Below are 20,579 nucleotides of genomic sequence, written 5' to 3'. Positions count from 1 at the left end.
ACTGCTCTGCAAATAGGATTATGATTGCAAGACGCGACAACGTATGATTTGTGTCCTGCACGAACTCAATGCTGATGATAAATACAAACAGCTGATAATTTAAAGAAAAAAGAAAAAAAACACTTGCAGTTAGGGGCGTATTGGGTGCTAGCAAGTCCGGAGGGGGCGGGACATAATAATTTGACAGACGAATCGCATCAATGCAATGATTGGATGTAGTGACGCCTATCCAATCGGCATTTGAATTGCAACTTCTGTCGCGTAAGTGTCTGTGTATGTAGCCAATCAGAGAGAGTCAGGGGCGGGCTCCGGTGGATGGATGACTGGAGTTTCCCTTGCGGTCTGAAGATTAATGGAAGGGGTCTGTTGATCTTAGGAATCGACTGATCAGATGGTCGGTCCCAGGAAACCATTGCACTTGATGCCTGGTTTGGAAACGAATGGAAAGAAATTCCTTTGAAATAACCAGCAGCGGAGAAAACGGAAGACCTGTACACCACTTTTGTTATCCAGGTCTCAAGTGAAAAGGCCTGCCTACACAGAGATAGCACCTGGTTAGTTCAGGCCAGGATACGACTGCGAGGGGCGCTAAAAGCTAACGCTAGCCTGCTCGTTAGATAGACGGAAATCAGCTTTCGACGATCTGTCTAATGGTCCGGACTGTGTTTTGGATACACCAAGCCGTCTCTGGAAATAAATGGGAGCCGAGTGACATCTTGCCTTACCGGTGCTCGCTTTGAAATTGACGAGCTAACACCACAAAGCTAACATCTGCTGGCCACCTCTGCTAGAGTTAGCTAGCGTGCTAGCCCAGCTAACCTAAAGCGTTAGTTAGTGTCAGCTGCAGACTTGGATATTCTCGCTTGGTTGGAGTTTTCCGAAGTCACTAAGGAGCGGTATTAGAGGTGATATATTTACAAACTGTAGTCAATGATGATAGCTGTTAGCTAGTAGCTAGCTGTCAGCGTCATTGAGCCCAGCGACTGCGTTAGCGGTGTAGCATCACTCAACGACTTGTAAAGGAAAAGTCAGTCCGAGCCGAGGGACTCCACCATCAGCCTGCCATCATGGGCAACACGCCCACCGCAAAGAAGGGCAATGAGATGGAGAGCGGTGAGTACCCCAAAACCGTAATTGCAGCTGCCTTGAGGTGGTTTGGCTGTATTGTTATTTCCTCTTTCCCATACTGGCACCGAAAAACACTACAATTAACACCTTTTATAATGCATCAAGGCCGAGAGACCCTCCACATTGACACCATATCGTCACCCTATTAAAATAATCGCCTAACTCATTTTTTCAAGTTTTGCAGGAAACACAAAAAACTTCACCAAAAGTGTAACATATGACATTTATTGATCATTTCACTCAAAAAGGATGTAACACATGATGGCTATTGGCATAGTAATAACACTGTGTGTAAATGATGTAACTTAAGAGAAATAAATGACTTGGGCAATTATTTTAACAGTGTGACGATATTATATTGCTTGATCTATTATGGAGATGTGATCGAGCAAAATATGCTAAAGTTCCCTTGGTTGTCAACTTGAGATGAAACCCCATGAAAGAGACCAGTGCCCATTCACATCCTCATATAAACTTTAAGCAAGCTGTTATACTGTGACACCATAATCATCTGAACTAAACAGCAGAGGATGTTATTCATTCTCTCCGCTGATTCTGTGGGAAAGCTCGTGATTAAAAGCCCCAGGTTATATTCAGAGGAACCAGTGAGGATGACAACAACTAGCCTTATACAACAGTCATAGGTTTCTTTGTGGTTGACGTGTTTCAGATGTTTTTATTTTACTCCTTCCATAATGTTATGAAAGGCTAAAATGTCATTGCAAACCTGAACCCTGCTGTGAAGTTTTCATTACTTTTAATTAGTTTAGGACAAACATCCATCAGTGTTTACAAAAAGGATATATTTTAAGAACATACTAGAGAGTAGATAAGAAGAGTGCAGATAATACACACATTTTCTGATGTTTATGTAAGTGATTGGTTGACTCTTAATGCAATGTAGACCTGCACATTGAGTGCAATAGGCCGAGTTTAACAGTATGTGAGCAGAGGGGAGTCGGTTGTTATCGGAGAAGGAAAAAGCCACCAGGACAGGGTCATATGATGCATGAGGGTGATCCTCTCCAGGCAGAAACTTGGTAGTCGAGGAGTCTCTTGAACATCATGTGATGAGCAGCATTTAGAACAAGGGCACTTGTATGTGTCACTGTCTGTGTGTATGCGTGCATGTTTGTGTGCAAGACCGAGGAAGAGATAGAGGAAGCATATGCTATGCTTATGATGAAGGGCTGTTTCTCCCCAAAACTTTGTATTTTGTTGATTGATTGCTTCTTGAACATCTGATAATTGTGAATGACTGTAACATCAATAAAACAGAGGTCCATTAGTGTAAGCTAAAAAAAGAATAAGACAATAAAAGACACATGTACACTTTGGTTTCCTTTTCTCATTTAGCACCACTGGCCTTAGAAGACTTGGGAGGACACTGTTTTATGTTTTTATCTTGACACTATAAATAACGCTCAAGTGTGCAAAGTCTGAACAGGTATCTGCAAAATGAGTGTCAGCTCCTTGTTGCTGGTAGAGAGTATGTGTGAAGAATGGCCTCCAGTCCTGCTGTAACATTAACCCATCACTGGTATCTCATGTAACAGGCCCAATGACACTCAGGTGTTACAGCATTGAGGTTTCTTTTTTGTAGATCAAGAAGTAATGTAAATTAGGGGATAATAGAAAGCACCGCTGATGGGATATTTGTTCAGGTCATGCTTCACATCCTTATCAACTTGATCGCTGAGGGTCCACCCTGATCCCCAGAGACAGATGCAAACCAGGGGTCTAAAGCCCACATCTAGGAGCGTAATTTTCCACACAGCAGCTAGAAATTAAGGATGACATGGCAGCTTGTTTTTGGTTTCTACAGAAAATGGAAACAGAGTGTTGAGAGCTTGTTTCAGTGCATCTGATCTCTTTCCCCTAAATTTTCCATGCTGGAGAAGACGGAGAAAGCCTCCGCACTCGTATACAAAGCAGATTTCTGGCCCACAAGAGGAAGCAGGGCGGATAGACACTCTGTGAACTGCAGCAGGAAGTGAAGGAGCAAGGAAGGTCCAGCCCAGGCGGTTTCGCAGTTGGTCATCGCCTCTACTGCTCTATATACTAAACACAGCTAGCCAGGATAGCTTGGCCCTTAAGACGCTGTTGGTGTCGCATATTCTGGATTTCCCGTTTGTTAGAAGCTCTGGACTTATCGCAGTTTTGATAATCTGTACTAGCTTTCAGCTGGTTTCCTCCTGCCTTGTATGATGTCTGTTATTCACAGGCTGGCAGAAAGGCTTTTTCACCGAGCAGGGCCCTGTCAAGGGGACACAGGCAGTGGAGAAGGCAAACATTACCAACCACAGGAGGAGCTAGAGGGTCGCTCTTGGAGCTGGACAGGAGCATGGGGTAGGGACGGAGCTGTAGTCCATGCTATGTCCTGCCAGCTTAGCCAGTCAAGGGCTGAGCTCAAACTTGTACAATTAATAGAGATAACCAGGTTTTTTTTTCTTGATAATGTTTGTTACTAAATTCATATCACAACCTGGTAAGTTGACTGTCCATTGGCATTGGTGGAGTGATCTTGTGTACAAATAGAAACACAGAGCAGCCTGTTGTTTGTCTCTGCTCTGTTGCCTATTGTTTTCCAGTTACAGTTCAAAGGGAGGCATTTCTCAGCTTCTGTGGAAGTGTTTGTCAGGCGCCATTCTGCTCAACATTACACTATCAGCCTTAAACTGTTACTTGTGTAATAATGAACTTATTCAAACACATACTGTTCATTTTTTGTTGTAAGGCTCTTGTATTGTTGTTGTTCTCACTGGTAGGGCTCTTTTTTGTTTTAGTGCTTGCAAATATTTTTCCTTTACTTCACACAAACATCTGAGCACCATGCTATGACATTAGTGATTGCTGAATTGAATCTTTTGTATTTTGAATTGAACCTCATATAATGAGGTGGCACCCTGTCAAAGTGCAACTCCCTGTATCTAAAAATAACTGGTTCATGTCCTGCCCCTGCTCTGCACGCAGCTGGTTTGTGTAACAGGGGCAGGTTTGTGTTTGGATCGCTCATCACTTCCTGTCTCCAGTTAAAGGGGCTTTGTTATAAGCCCGCACTGATTACCAGTGGACCTTACTGTTAAAATGCCAATCAGCCACCTCAGATAAGCTTACAGCACTGAGTAGGCAAGTTGACATACTGAGAGGAAAAGATTCTGAGATGCAAAATCCAGCAGCAAGCAAAGCAAAACTGAGGATTAACTTCAGTGATCAGAAAAGGAACAGTAGTTTCCTTTTTGATTCACACAGCTACAACAGGCGTAGTGGGAACCCTCGTCTGTTGGTCTTGTAAAGTTTTAGTCGCTTTTACAGGCAGTGAAACTGAAATCACTTGTTCTCTGCAACAAAATAAGCTCTAGGATATTAAAATCTCATGCAACTTTAACCAGTCCCTTTTTGTAGCGTCTGAAATTAAATAGAAATACCCCCTTTCACATGTTGGTTATATTGTTTAGAGGGCATGCAGCCTACTGTACTGCTACCTTTTGAACATATTGATTTTACTGTCATTGCATAACCTGTCCCATAATCTGTAACTCTGCAGGATAATAACTGAATAACACACGCAACATTCACAGCTTCATAAGACAGACATGGACTTTTTTTGCAATTCAACTGCAATTTAAGAAAATGCATTTTGCAAAGTATGTAAAGTAAAAAGACACCCCTGGTGGCTGGCTGCAGTGTGGGTCAGATGCTCCGCCTTTTCCATGTTGGCAGATGGGAAATTAGCCACATCAATTTAACATTTTTCCAAATATGTTTTCTTATCATTTTAGATAGTTCTTATAATGCTGATGTATGTTCAAGTGTTCATTTTTTAGATACATTTGGTTTTAATGACTTATATTCTCTAAAAAGGGGTTGTGATGTCATGGTTGACTAACTTGATTGTGTCAGGTGGGCGTATGGGTGGGACCTCAATACTGCAGCTCAACTTCATGATCACTATTGCGCAGATGCAGATTTTTTGTCTTCATTATTGTACATCAGGAGAAAGTAGAGACACATAGTTTATATATATATATATCTATTTAATTGTTATTATATTGTTATATAGTTCCATACTACCTATATAATACACTGTATCCTATAAAAACACAAAGGTAGACTCTGTTACTGAACATTTCTAATGTTCAACATCAAGTATACAATAGGCATGTTTCCTAGTACTTTTTGGAACGCGACTGAATGTTTTGGCTACGCCCACTAGTTGGTTCCCCTCGGCCTCTGTTCCCATGCAAATAGTTCTGGGACACCTGCGATTATTCAGCGACAATTTTGACTGTGACGTCAGTGACGCGACGCTGACAACAGACTCAGCAAGTCCAAACCCCTTTTCCTTTGTCCATTCTCTTCTCTTCTTTGCTTTCGATTTGTTCTTGATTCTCTCGTCTCAGTCTGCTCTGCTTATTTTTCTTAAATGGATCTGTTATGTTGTGGTTGTGTAGAGTTCTCCTCGCGTCATATACCGCCTCAACCATATCCAATCAGCGTTGACTACTTAGTGGTGCCTCAGAAAAGTACCTACCCTAGGCAGGTACTTTCTGAGCCGCTAAACAGTGAAGTTGGGCAGATCTTTGGCAGATCCTCCCTCCCAAACCACATCCATAGCGGCTCACTAGAGCCTAGGGAAGAGTACCTAATGGAAACGTGCCTAATGAGACAGATGGCTGCACCCATTACCTGTCCTTCACATGCATGATTTGAATAGAGATGAATGGAACATGAAAGTGCAGTGTAACCATCAATTCAGTCGTTCAGCTCATCTGCTCATGGCTTGGTTTACAATTTAACAATTCAATGTGTACAATAGTATGGAAAGAAGCTTCCCATTGGTGGTTTTGCTAGGAACTGCTTGCTCACCAATCACAGTAAGACATCCAAGGCCAGTATTGAGCTGATGACTGCGATTGATTTCTCACCTTTACACACATGAAAACACCTTCCTAGTTTACATGCAGCTCTGTTTTTCCTCTTACTGATTTTCTGTGCACCACATGGGGATGTATGCTATCTAAGGCCTGGTGCAGCCTGGGACCTGATTTGGTACGCTTCACAGTTGAATGTCGGTCAGCTCGCCCTAATATAACCCCTCTGTTCCTGCGTCAGAGTTGGCCAGTGAGGCCCAGGGGAGAGATGTAGGATTGATTTTGGAGGATCGATTCAGCACTGGCACTACATAGAATCTCTGGTGCATTTGGGCAATGGGAGAAAAAAGTTTCACTGTGGTTTGTATGTTCCTGATTTGCTAGTGTCTCCAGAGAGAGCCACTTTTATGTTTTTGAAAACACCCAGATCATCTTTGAGTTTTTTTTACCCCAGATGTGAAATGTGATTGGGTTTGCTAATCAGGGAAAGTTTCTCGACTCTAGATGTGTCTAGTTCATCTCAAGGGTCTTCACTCAGGCCTAGTTTTCCATAGGACTTCCTCTCTGGGTTGGATAAATATACCAACTAGTGTTTTACGCCCCTCCCTCTGGTGATTATGCCCCTGTTTAGATCAATATATAGCCTCTGTGTGCGTGTGTGTGTGTTTGACAGGGAGGGAACGACAGAGAGTACTTTGTGTACAGGATAAATATTGATACAAACCAAAGCAAGGGTCCAATTGATCTGTGTGAGTGTAACAGGAGCAGTGCTGGTCTCCATGCTACGTTTGACTGCACACTGGATGTGGATGCTACTATCTGAACTTGGTCCCCAGCAAAGTGACAGTCACAAGAAAGACTGAAGACACCCCGCCAGCAAGGACACTTGACCGATTTCTGTGGATGAGTGGGGCTGCCGATCTGACCTACAGTGCTCTCAGAGGGGGAGGAAAGGTCATGAATCAGTGACTCCGAGGAAGAGGCCAAGGAAGAAGAACTGGGGAGACTTTGCAGGGCTAATGTGTGACAGGAAGAGCTCCAGAAGGCATGCAGGAAAGAGGGAGTCATCCTCGCGCTCAAGTGAATCAGGGTCGCGCTCGGCAGATGCTGCAGCACCAGAGGTACCCATAGTCATCCCAGATGGTAAGGAATTTGGGGTTACAGGAGAGTTGAGGTGTTGAATCTATGACAGTTATGGCAGCCATGCCTGCTAAATCCAATGGAAAGACTGTTGGGATAAAGAGCATTCCTCACAGCTGATTTGACCAGTTAGCCCCCAGCTACCTCTGCAGCAGCAGCCTGTGTCCTGTGAGCAACTCCAAGTTATGACAGTAATAGTCCCTCTATAGCTCTTTGGAAGTCAGAATTGAGCAACTTTCGCTGGAAATGTTTTTTCCCCAGTTGACCAGTCAGCCTCCATTGCTCTCTGTGGGATCAACAGCGTTCTCAACATGTTTATGCGAACTTTGGTCTTTGCCATTCTAGCTGGCTTTCTCCCATCCTATTGTTGGAGCTGATGGTCTTTGGAGAATTAGCAGGAAATCACATTAGCTAGATGAGGATTAAGCCTTTGTGGAGTTTTCAAGTGGTTTCTGTTGAGATATGCACATGGTTTCATGAGAAATTGCTGTGTAGATAGTTGCTATTTGTTTATTATGTTTTCATAATATTTATCTTACTTTTCTAAACTTGAAAAAGCCAATTGGTAATATCCCAAGTTTGGTCTTTACAGCACCATGCACTTTGACTATTGACTGGCTTTATTTAAACTGTGACCTTGGCTTTTGTTTTGCATTGATTGCCTCAGCAGATGTACATCCCACATTTTCCTGAATAGCTTTACATGATTTATATTTTTAGTAGTGTGTGTATATATATATATATAACATAATATTAAATAATATATAATATAAATGATAAATAATTAGCTGTTATTTCTCCTTTTTGAAGCCAGTTCTATATTTATGTATGTTAAGTCTTGTGTCCAAAATGTGAAGCAACAATTTAAGCTTTTTTGTGCTTGCTTTATATTTACAATAGTAATTAAAGACATTAAATTAACACAATTGTCCTTTTTGTCGACATATGTGCAATTACAGCCTCAATCATCTTGTGTCCCAGGCCAACAGTAGAAAATCTGCCAGGGCTAATGTCCTCAAAACTACTAGACAGATAATAAGGAGGAATGAGGAAGGACTGGTTATCTACATGTTCCCACAGAGCACTGTGATTAGCCCCATAAAGATAAGGTCACAGAAAATGAATGGCTACATATGACAGTTATGTGTGCCAAGATGTCAAACTCTGTCCATAGGCCTATGTCTGTTTATCTATGCAGGCATGTATGTGCATGTATAGCAGTGGTTCTCAAACGTTTTCTGTCTGGCAAACTTTGGAGGATGAAATATGTTTACTTGCACTTTCTTTCCTCTTTGTAGAATGAACAGACATATATAAATCCGAGCCGAAAATTTCACCTAAAAGTATTGGAGTGTAGAGTCAGAAGTTTAGCACTTGATGGAGTGGGTGGCGGCACTTGCTACGTCTGTGGCAACTGATGGTGGGATGTAAACAAACAAAGATGTTACATCCAATATCCATTGGCTGTTGGATGATATGGGTCAAGATTTACGGCTAACAGTTTGACATCTGGGTTATAACTACTTCTGTTTAAGGTAACGTGCAACCCCCCTTTTCTTTCCGCTGTTACCAAAATCTCTGTCCGGGCCACAATGTCTGAAAATGGCAGAGGATTTCGTTTGTGTCTGAAATATGTCCGCGCACCGTGTCTCTCTGATGCCTATAACGCTGCATTTGCTGTTTTTCTCTGTCTCTGTTCAGAACTGTTACGCCCCTAGTCAGCTGCCAGAGTTTTGAGACATAAAATACACACTGGTCTCCCACCTGAAAACGGCTATCTTCATGCATTTTAGTAGCACAATTGTAAAGACTAAGGACTGAGACAAGGACAGAGACTGGGGCTGAGCGCCATGGCACGTGAATGTGTGTGTGTGCTTCGGAGAGTGACAGAGAGAGGGGAAGGGAAGGTGAATGACTGCATGCAATGTTTCCGTAACACATTAATAACATATTCGGAAAGCCGCTCCGTCACCCCAGGGGTTGGGTGACCCACACATCACTAAAACCAGACTGTCTGTCTGAATGAACACCATTGCTAGTGTAAAAGCATGAATTGTTTACTGCTTTGCCCCAAAGAGGACTCCGACGTCAAAACATTAGTTCTGCATCACATTTACCCCTGATCATGTGGCACCTGTCACACTTTGAGAACTGCTCCACAATGTATTGAATTATGTATTATTCCACAGTGTTGCATTCTGAAAGGAAGAACCCCTGGCATATACTACTGTTCCACTTATGAACAAGGGCAAAAGAGAAATAAAAAAGATGGGTTAAAAAAGAGTTGGCTCAAAATGTTGTTTTTCCAAGATCTCAGAAAGAGGTCACTCGGTGTGTTGCTGCACTTGCTTGATGTTTGGCTGTATTGTGTCAAGTAGTTTTTGATCATAAATATTGTAGTTACAACAAATGTATGTGTACAGCTTTTCATATTTAGGTCAGTGGTGTGTCTGTGACCTGCACTCTGAATCTGTGCACTAAACCCCCCCCAAATATAAATCCTAAGTAATGACAGGATCGTAGGGCCTCAATGTGCCTCAATAGCTGATACCCATCAGTTAAAAATGCAGTGATCGCACCCAGATATAGAGTCTTTGAGATCTGTTCACGACATCCTTATTCACAAGCCTTCCCAGTCCTGCTGCAGAGAAGCATATCACCTTTGTGATGCTGGCAACACCATAGATCATAATGGAGGTGATGAGGTGATGTCCAGGTGATGGCTAGCTGAATGTGGCATTTAGTGTGATGGTTGAAAAGGCCAAATTTAGTTTGATTAGACTGTGGAACCTTTTTTCCACAATTATTCACAACAAATGCCTTCTGGCAAATGTTGGCTTAGAAAAAGCCATGCACATGACATCTCAGCTAGTCTCCCATTAAAAAATGTGACTCTTGAAGCACCGGTTAACTGTTGTTGTATGTAAAATGTCTCCCATCACGCCAGGTTGGAAAATTCCCTTTTTTCATTCTTTTAACAGTTTTTTGGGGTTTTATGGCTGATAAGCGAAGCAAATCTACCATCTACCATGTACTTGGAGAATATTCAATGCCTTTGAATTCTTGCGCCCTTCTCTGATTGGCACTTTCCAGTGAACTTGTCATGTGTTGGTTCCAATCATAGTTTTTGCAAGGAAAGCGAGCAGCAGTCAGAGCTTAGACATACAGGTGCATCTAACCTATTGTCAAGGTATGACAATTACTTGTTACACCTAGATTTTATATATATATATATAAAAAGTGACCTGTAGTCATCTTATGTTGTAAAGCAATTACATGCACCTGTGATGATGAAGGTGTGGTGTAGTTACACCTAACTTGCACTATGCGCTGTTGCTGAACCATCTTGCTCAGCCCTCTGTGTTTAAATGTAAAACAACAATACTGAGGTCTTCTGTGGGTCTTGGTGATTAGATGTGGTGACCTATTATAGTTGTACAAAATCCTATAAGCCTGGACTCATGAAAACAAATGAACTCACTCTAATGAATGCACTTTGTTCCTGATTACAGTGAAGGAGTTTCTTGCCAAAGCCAAAGAAGATTTCCTGAAGAAATGGGAGAATCCAGCACAGGTGAGGGAGAAAGAGAATTACTTCTCTTCATCTGTCAAATCATCATTATTATCATTGTTTTATGATCCTGTCATTCTTGTTATGTTGCATTGTAACATTTGTTTGCTAATATTGCTTTTAGTTTTTTTGTGTGTTGAGACATCTTGGTGTGATAATGCACCTTATAATAAATATCAAGTGGATCAACTTGACATCTGTTTTCACATACTTGTTCACTCTCTCAGGCAGACTCATGGAAATAGTTCCGCCCATGAACAAATTAAGTCCTATTTAATTTAGAGGGGCAGTGCACCCTCTGCTGGACTACTGCAAAATGTATTTGTATTTAAAGCATAAGAGTGCCTTTAATGAACAACCCAGATTCCAAAATAGTTGGGGAATTTTCTAAGATGTAAATGAAACAGAATGTTATAATTGCTAATCCTTTTTTTATGTTTATTGAATTTAACTTTATTTGTAAAAATAAACTTTGAATTCCGAATTTGAGGCATTCGATTTTATTTACATTTTGCATTTGGGAATATCGACTCAATAAATCAAATGACAATATATCTAGTTCACATTTAAACAACAGGAATTCCTTTTCTTTTAAACTTGTTATAGACATGGTGGTACATTTTAGTAGAGAAAGAAAGAGTGAACTAAAGGTGGGCTTTTGAGGTTATGTTGCTGACACGTTGTTATTCACCCTTTCCTCTTACTGACACCGACCTGTTCTATCCCCTCAGCAAACTGCGGCATTGGATCACTTTGAGCGTTTGAAGACCTTAGGCACTGGTTCGTTTGGTCGAGTCATGCTGGTGAAACACAAAGAGACGGGCCAGCATTTTGCCATGAAAATACTTGACAAACAGAAGGTACAGTACTTTTACAGGCCTTGTAGAAATCATATAAGTAAGTATACCAAGATTTTGGCAGCGGTTGTAGTTGATGTTACTAGAGTTAAGTTCAGGCATACACCAATTACATGGTCCACCACCACTAACATGTTGTTTTTGTTTTTTTAAAGCCCATTGAATGTATTTTCGCTAATAAGCGCTCTACAGTTACAAAAAGTAAAGTGTCTGCTCTCTATAGCAGCAGAGTCACAGCACAGAGTAGCAGGAAAATGTACTCACTGTGGCATCCGTACACTTTCCTTTTTAAAGTTTGTAGAAGAATATGTTTATTTAACCTTCTGATCTCACAAATTGCAAGTCATCACCAGTGTAATGCCGACATTATCTCTAATCTGTGAGGCCTCGCTGATGTCTGATCTGTTCTCAGAATGACATAAAGACTCCTTTGTTGTCAAGCTTCAGATGTCCTACAGTGCCACGAACCTACCCCTCCACTGTATCGTTTTTAAAATCGTTCCAACCTGATGATGTCACAGGTCATGTCATGAGGATGGAGGAATTCACGTTCAAATGCTAGTTTTGTAAAACTAAGAAATAAGAGTAAAATAAAAGACTATTTGCACAAAAATATCTATAATAATGATGTATGATAAGCCACATTGACCTCCTAATTCGCCTGATAAAGCCTCCATCCTGATCCCTCCTAGGTGGTGAAGCTGAAGCAGATAGAACACACACTGAATGAGAAACGTATCCTGCAAGCCGTCAGCTTTCCCTTTCTGGTGCGACTGGAGCACTCTTTTAAGGTATTCATTAAATAGTTAGATAGTCTGGTGATCTTGTCAGCATGTTTATCTGAAACACATTATTGTTATATACATGTGTGTTTTGCTTCTCAAAGTAAGACTTTGCTCATTTCTGGACAGGACAACAGTAATCTGTATATGATAATGGAGTATGTACCCGGCGGCGAAATGTTCTCACACTTAAGGAGAATCGGTAGATTCAGGTAAGTTGACTTTTAGGTGACCCCTATATATTCCCGTGCACCAATGGTTGACTGTAAATATTGTCCCCAATGTGTTTTGCAGTGAACCACACGCCCGCTTCTACGCAGCCCAGATTGTACTGACCTTTGAATACCTTCACTCGCTGGATCTCATCTACAGAGATCTTAAGCCCGAGAACCTGCTCATCGACCAGCAAGGTTACATACAGGCAAGGAGTGCATATTTGTTCCTTACAGCAACAGTTGTGTTTGACTGGTCTCTGTGCACATGCAGTGCGTGGTCAGTACTCAAAGATGTCCTCTTTGTTCCTCAGGTAACAGATTTTGGATTTGCAAAAAGGGTGAAGGGCCGAACCTGGACGCTTTGCGGGACCCCAGAGTATCTGGCCCCAGAGATCATCCTCAGTAAGGTAAGAGCTCGGCTCGGCGTCCAGCTCTTTATGTCACAAGTGCAAGGTAGTTCTCAACTTCATTAAGGAAACCATTACATTACACTGTGGTACCATTCATTGTAATTCTCTGCCAGTAAAAGAAAGAAGATAAAATTTAGCCTGGCAATAAAAGAAATGAGCCAGAAAGTTATTATTATGAGAAAATTCCTCAAAATAAGGACTAATCCCGGCCCTACACAAGAGGATAATTGGGTCGATTTTGGGTCTGATTTGCCCCTTCTGACCGTCGTGGAAATTCTGAATTGGTTTTAACAGATTATCTGCCCAGATTATCCTGTAGTGTGAGGGGTTTACAGACATCATCTTATCATCTTCATTACCATCTGGGTTTTCAATCTTAAGGAAAAACCATAAGTATTATGTATACTTGTTTAATATTTGTTGTAATATTTCAATATTTACAATCCTGACCAAGAAGAGTTATGGTCACCATCACATTCACATCAGCTTGTAGGATTAGTTTACACAAGCCCTGTTTTGGACTAATGATAGATATATTTCCAGCTTGGGCTTCAAAATATATAATAAGCCATTCTCTTCAGCCATGACATCATCCACAGTTCTTTTTCTCTCTTTTTTTGTTTTCAAATGATATACCAATACTAACACAGTATTTGAGAAAGTTTCTCACTTAAGGACCTCCAGGATCTTTTTTTTCCATCACATTGGCAGAAATGGGCTTCCATGTCAACTTTGTAATGTGTGGGAGTTTTTGTTTGAGGCCATATCTGACCGCCCTTTATTTCCTTTGTGTTTTCCAGGGTTACAATAAAGCAGTGGACTGGTGGGCTCTGGGAGTGCTGATATATGAGATGGCTGCTGGTTACCCCCCCTTCTTTGCCGACCAGCCTATTCAGATTTATGAGAAGATTGTATCAGGGAAGGTGAGTTTAGAGAAGCCTTCCTAAATAATCCCTTTTTTATTGTTATATGTAGTTTGATTGTCCCAGGACGGCATAATTCTACTCTGTTCCTCAACAGAAGCTTAAGTTTGAAAGCTAAAATGCATTATAATAGTCCATGATTCATTATACCAGTGCTGTTTTATCTCAGATGTGAAAACTGTTTTGTTGTGATGGTATTGCTGCAGTACATCACTTTAAATTATATGAAATGGGTTGCTAAAGGGGAAAAGTTAAAGGTTTTAATGTCCTACGGTGGAATTTTTGCTTCCTTTTTATTTAATGGATGGATATTTAATGTTTTAAATAAAAAACATTCTCAAATGCCATTCCATTTATAGACTTCTGATGTGTCTGATTGACCAACCTTAATTTGCCTCTTACTCTTGCCGCCATTGCATAACCAGTATGGGGGAAAAAAACACATTTGCTGCTCTTATCTCATCGGCTCAGTGGAATTATGTGTGCATTGTATTTATCAAAATTAATATGACATGACATTTAAAAATGCGTCTTGTGCTTAATGTTGTTTTGTTAGGTTTCTGACTCTTTTATAGAGATATTTGAATACCTATAATTACAAGTGTTTTTTTGTAACAATGTGAAATGTGTTCAGACAGACAGCACAACATAGGTCAGTAGGCCAGTTTTAGCTTCTTCCAAATGGCCGTTATATCTGGCTTTTTTTCATGGTGGTGAGTTATTGGTGGTTGGGGAAAAATCTGCCAGTGGGAAGTGACCATGTGGACAAAAATGGCAACAACACATCAGAGGGGTTGAGGGAAGTTTAATAGTGCAAACAAACAGCTGTGTCACAACCAGGCAAATCACATCCAAAATCAACATCAAGAGCACAATGTCATTTTAGACCGTACCACTCTGAGGCTTGCACGAGCGTATAGCTGGCCAGAGTTCTGCAGTATTTAAATACATGCTGGGCTTAAAAACAAACCTTCACACTATTTTTGTTGTTTGCAGGTTCGCTTTCCCTCCCACTTCAGCTCAGACCTGAAGGATCTGTTGAGAAACTTGCTGCAGGTGGACCTGACCAAGCGCTTTGGCAACCTCAGGAATGGAGTCAATGATATCAAGGGCCACAAGTGGTTTGCCACCACTGATTGGATCGCCATCTACCAGAGGAAGGTGAGCGGGCGAGCCTTTTTACAGCAGTAATGTGTACAAACGGAGCCCACCTCGCATTTTGAAATCGAAGACAAGTGATGCTGACGAAGGAAGATGGCTTTAATGAGCCTTTGGTCAGTGGAAGTGTCTTTAGTCTACATCTGTGGCTACGGGTAATTTCACACCATCTGTGCTTCCTCTGCGCTGATGATATTACACTGGAGACTAATGGGGAAAAACACACAAAACATGTGTTCCAGGTTTTTTTCCTGAACATTAAAGCTGGTGGACTTGGTAGGCTCAAAGCAGCACTGCAACACACCAGAAGTGAACCCAGGACCTTCTCTATTTGACATTATAATATGCATACAAACAGAACCACAAAAAAACAAGTTTGTTTGTACAAAGTCTCAAATCACAGCTGTCAGTGTTTCACAAAGTTGCATTCTTAATAAGGAACGAGTTGAAATGACCCCCTTCCCAACCTTGGACTCAACAGAAAAAGCTTGGAAAGATGTGCCGTAGAGATGGATCCCCCTTCCAGAGCAGTCAGGCATGTGATGAGTGCTGACAGAGTGCAAACAAAGGTTAAATGTTGATAACAATACAGACTTTAAACACAGTACACAGAATAAACACTATGGCCTAGTCCAACAGTCGAACATATTTTTGAATCTTTTTTCCCTCCTTCATTCAAGAAAAAAAAAATCCTGTCCATACAAGCATGGTTTTAAAAACCATGCTAAACCACCGTTTATATAACCCTAAACCCATGTTGGACAATCAAGCAAAGGAGAAAAAGAGCTGCGTTCAAAATCGCATACATTTTCTTTTTCCTTTTAGTATGTACTGCAGCTGCCCTTGTAAAGTATGTACTGTTTCATGCAGTGTGCATATAGTTGAAGGCAAACTACTTAATCACAACATGGCACTTTGAACTTTGACCCCCTGGCTCATATATGTACTGTGCAGTGGATTGTGGGTCAGAAAAGCAAGCTGCAAAATGTGACAGGAGTCGGACATCCTGTTTTTTTCTGGTATTTTAAATAGTGTGGCAGTATGAAGAAGATGACAAGCTGCAGTGGTGCATTGGTTGTGCTGTAGTGCACTCTGGTGCCTTGTTCCTCAATATAGTAGAGTAATGTAGATTTATGTGTAAATGTATAAAGAGTCCTGTGCACAAAATGTTGCCTCATTTACAACGCCACAGAAAAGAGACAACTGCGAACCTTCGGGATGGGTAAAATGGCCGAAATCGATCATTGTGATATAGTTTATTACATTATCTCTAACAATAAATATAATATAGCATGTTTTCTGATAATTCCGTAAATAAATAAATGGTCATTAATTGGCAAAATAGTGCCTCTATTGTTCGCTCCAGCTTTGCAAGGATCAGAACTGTCATCCAAATGGTGCGAGTGTTGCCGTACTGCAGTGTTGCTGCGGAAAACAAACTTAGTTTTAGAAATCTTACTTTCTCAGCCAGTTCATAATACAAATGAGTCCAGCAAGTTAATATTTCTTCATGCAGTCGTTGAATAATAATCCTGAGAATTCTAGGAAATTATAATAAGAAATAGAAGAGTTAGCCTCAGGAAAAGCAAATAAACCACATGATCGCAAAATTTCATTCTGCCTTGTGTCTTCCAAGTATTCAAGCAGGATTTCTTGATTGCGTAATCCGTTTTATTCCCATTTTAATCAGTTTAAGTTGCTAGGCACAACCATAAATGAATATAAATCTATTTTTAAACGTTTCATTATCTACAAGGACCTATTCCAATGTCATCCAGTAGTTTATGGTCTCTGATTTTTTTCAGTCTGTCAGACAACACTGCATCATTCTGATGATTTGATTGCCCTGTGTGTTCCAGGTGGAGGCTCCCTTTATTCCTAAGTGCAAAGGCCCCGGTGACACAAGCAACTTCGACGACTACGATGAAGAGGAAATCAGAGTCTCCTTCACAGAGAAGTGTGCAAAGGAGTTTGCTGAGTTCTAGATTCCAACCATGAGTAGCGGAGAGAGAGAGAGAGAGAGAGAGAGAAAAAGAGAGAGAAAGACAGGGATTTAGAAAGAAAAAGGGGGTCGGAAGGAAGGAAGCGCTAGGGTGGACTGCTAACTTGCTTATTTGTAATGACGACAACAATGTAACCCCCCCTCCCCCTCCCCCTCCCCAACGGAAAGGTAGGCAAAGTGAAGAAAGATCCAACAGAACCAGCAGTGTTGCCTCTTCTGATTGTTTCTCAACTGTTACCTATTCATTTTATTTATCCCTCCTGTGTTTGTGACAGGAGCTCGAGGAGAACAGGCATAGGTTTTGGCTGTCCAGCTGTACTTGTATCTTTCTGATGGTGTAATGACATGTTTTCAGTCTTTGCAGGTTGAGGCATTGATTTTCTGCTAAGGTACTGAATCTGCTAGGCTCCTTTTTTTTTTTTTTTTTTTTTGAGTGGGCCCTCTCTACAAGCTTCTCAAAGAGTGATTGTTGTATCTTGTCACCCTGGTTCTCCCTCCATTTCTCCATCCTGAATCTGTCCAAGCAATACCAAGTCCAACAGATGTGCCTATCATAATGCCAACTGGTTGGAAAACTGTGTCGAAAAGCAATGGTGCAGAGCTTTGGCTATTGTGGCATCAGCCCTCGTGCCCGTTTGGTTTAAAGCTTGAAATCTCTCTGCACCTGCCTTTGTCTGCTAAATGTGGCATGATTATTGGGTAGATGATGATGCACTCACTGAAGCAGTGGTGATCTCTTTGATCAAAGTGAAATGATGTATCACAGTAAACTTCATCTAGGTCTTACTCCTTTTGGGGACCTGCGAGAAATGGTAAACATAAGGTTTGCATTTAAGTCTGTCTTTCTCTTAGCTGAATTTATTAGAGCATTTTAAGAATCCTATTGGTGATCATTTTGTCCTTATATGTCAATCTCTGTGCTTGTGTGTTATTTAGTGCTCAAGGGTGGGTTAAAAAGCTGTGATTTAGCAGCAACTAACATTGTGGTCACACTCCTGACTATTGTTTATTTAATTCATAGTACATTTATACATGTATATTGATTGAAATCATCTATATATATCTATATGTGTATATGTATGTGTGTGTATATATATATATACATATATAAATATATATATAATGAGATAGAGAACATGGAAAATCCATCTTTTTCAACATTGTCTCATAGCTGTGAAACTGAAATTAAGATTTCATAAATAAACAAATATAAATTCTGCCAAATTTGCAAACTGACAACATTGCAAAGTTTTCTGTATGTAACTATGACGGTGGTGGATTTTAATACGCAAAAAAAGTAGCAAAACAAAATGTGCATGTTATTTTTGTACAATATCACTTTTAAAGAAAGATGGCAGAGCATTATGCTTTATTTGTGCTGAGGTACATGAGATCATGGATAACATACTTAACTATTAAAATGGATTCTCGGCTGCTCTATTTTGAAGATCGAACAAAGACCCAGTTTAATGTGTCAGAAAGTTCTTCTGGGCTTTGTTTATTTTTCAGTTGTAGGGCAAAAGTTTCCTGATAATTGTCACTGAACTTGTGCTTCTCACCTTGGTAATTGTTTTTTTTCCCCCTTCCCGTATCTCTTGTATATACCGTACATGTAACACCTTCAGACAGATTTGCAGTCCAACCAAATTTTTGGGACTGTTGAGATTGGAGTGTTCTGTTTCCGTTTTCCAGCTTTCTATGTAACAAATTAAACTAAGGAAGCTATCCTAAAGCTGTCCCCCTTTGCCAAGTTTATTTCTGTGGATGCAAGACAATCGCAGACCAAATCTTATTGCTGGTTTGTTGACTGAACACTTGGTTTGATGAAGGATGTTTGCTTTTGCCCCAGCCCTGCCCTCCATAGGCCCTAGGTGCTAGACTCTGTCCATCTCACTGAAAAGCTTCTGTGAATTGTTAGATGTGCATCAATTTGTCATAAAGTCTTGTAACATGACATTTTTGAGAATGTTTTTCAACTCTTAAATGATTTCAGTAGGCTTGAGTAATTATTTTGGCTGTCTCCTAATGTAATTGAGATCAAAAACACAGGATAACTTTTGAATGTCTTGAATTGTCTGATGGAGATTGGAAACATGATGTGTATTTTTTGTAATACATGTTTCTCTGGTGAGCTTGTTTTTTTCTTGCATGTGGTGAAGCAACCCAACGGCAAGACATCTCCTGGACCTGAAACATGTTTGAGAAATCAATGTCTCCACAGCCGACAGTCTCATGGCTGTTTAACCTTTGATTTGTTTGAGCATCACATTGAACAATGCAGTGGATCACCAACCATCTTGTCCAGTCTTTTGCAAATACTGAAGCACATGCCACATCCTTTCAAATCTCCTATTTAATTGATTTGTGCTAATTATTTGAAACTTTTAAGACACTATGTAATGCTTTGACGAGAGCACATGTAATATCTTCATGTTCTGACAAATGATTAAATCAGAGTTGGTGAAAGGCAACTCCATTTGATCCACTTCAGACACCGAGGCCATCACTTTTTGAGAGATATTTTGTTTCCCATACAAAACTTCTTGTCAATTGTCTTCAATTCTCTTCTATCAGCTGAACACTATCAACTGCTCTGTGCTACTTTTGAGTTTTATTTCTGTGTTTGCCTTCTATTTTCATCAAGTTTCCACACACTCTTCATTCAAACATAACACTTTTTACATCTGAGATGTTTTGCGTTCATATTTTCTAATTGTATTTTCAAAAAAAAGGCAAAAAAAGCAAAAACAGAACATTAATCTTTTCCTCATGACCTGGGTACAGTGATTGTGTAGTCTATTGTACCTTTTGGGAAACAATACTGTATATCCTTGCCTTTGACAGTCTTAACTATCTTACCCTCTGGAGAACTTGACAGATACCCTTAGAACACAATGAGTATGTTAAAAAAATATACATAAAGTAATATTTTGCAAAATGTATCATTCCAATAAACTTTTACTTGTTAAGACTAATATGTCTGGCTTATATGTAAGCTCTTTCTTCACCATGCACACTGTCACATTGAATCTGGCTTGTCACATTTAAAAATAATGCATTTTTTACGACATGCAAATCTCAAGGAACTTATTTGCTGCTTCAGGCTCCTGTCGTGGCTGGATCAGAGGAACATACTTGTTGGTAGGTGAGGGGGTGGATGCTGTATTTTAACTGTCCTGTCTGTTATTGTGAGCATTTCAAGAGGCTGGCAGGTGCAATTGAATAATGCAGTGTTGTGTTCATTCGGTCACAGTAAGGGATCAATTACAAGCCAGCTTTCAGCAGCACTCCAAATATATTCCCACCCTCAGTGCACTGCTTTTTAGGATTTCATCTATCCGCATCAGTTACATGTGAAGGGCTTCGAGAGCCTTCCAGATGGCTGGAAAGCAATTAAGATACAGGAAAAGGAGTCATAATTTAGAAATTCATCAAAAAATGTAAAGTTATGAAAGTAATCGGAAATTGTACAATAAAAGGAACTGGGTACAAAAGACTAAATCAGTCAATGAAATGTAT

The 20,579-nt window shown here is 40.4% G+C and overlaps 1 protein-coding gene across 2 annotated transcripts; it reads left to right on the top strand.

Annotated features, from left to right (window-relative positions):
- The first annotated feature begins 311 nt into the window (after window positions 1-311).
- Window positions 312-20,035, top strand: prkacaa (protein kinase, cAMP-dependent, catalytic, alpha, genome duplicate a). 2 transcript variants are annotated; one of them, XM_059347776.1, is made up of 10 exons: window positions 312-1,113; window positions 10,655-10,716; window positions 11,445-11,573; window positions 12,263-12,361; window positions 12,482-12,564; window positions 12,647-12,773; window positions 12,879-12,974; window positions 13,778-13,900; window positions 14,897-15,061; window positions 16,918-20,035. In XM_059347776.1, exons 1-10 carry the CDS (start codon window positions 1,068-1,070, stop codon window positions 17,041-17,043), a joined length of 1,056 nt encoding a protein of 351 aa, XP_059203759.1. In that variant the 5' UTR covers window positions 312-1,067; the 3' UTR covers window positions 17,044-20,035. The 2 variants fall into 2 exon arrangements, with proteins under 2 accessions (XP_059203759.1, XP_059203758.1); XM_059347775.1 differs by lacking the exon at window positions 312-1,113 and adding an exon at window positions 6,747-7,145.
- Window positions 20,036-20,579: the final 544 nt, after the last annotated feature.

Source organism: Centropristis striata, chromosome 13 (assembly GCF_030273125.1).
Source record: "Centropristis striata isolate RG_2023a ecotype Rhode Island chromosome 13, C.striata_1.0, whole genome shotgun sequence".
Taxonomy (NCBI): domain Eukaryota; kingdom Metazoa; phylum Chordata; class Actinopteri; order Perciformes; family Serranidae; genus Centropristis; species Centropristis striata.
The sequence above is the reverse complement of the archived record's forward strand: the minus strand, read 5'-3'. Positions and strand labels throughout refer to the sequence as shown.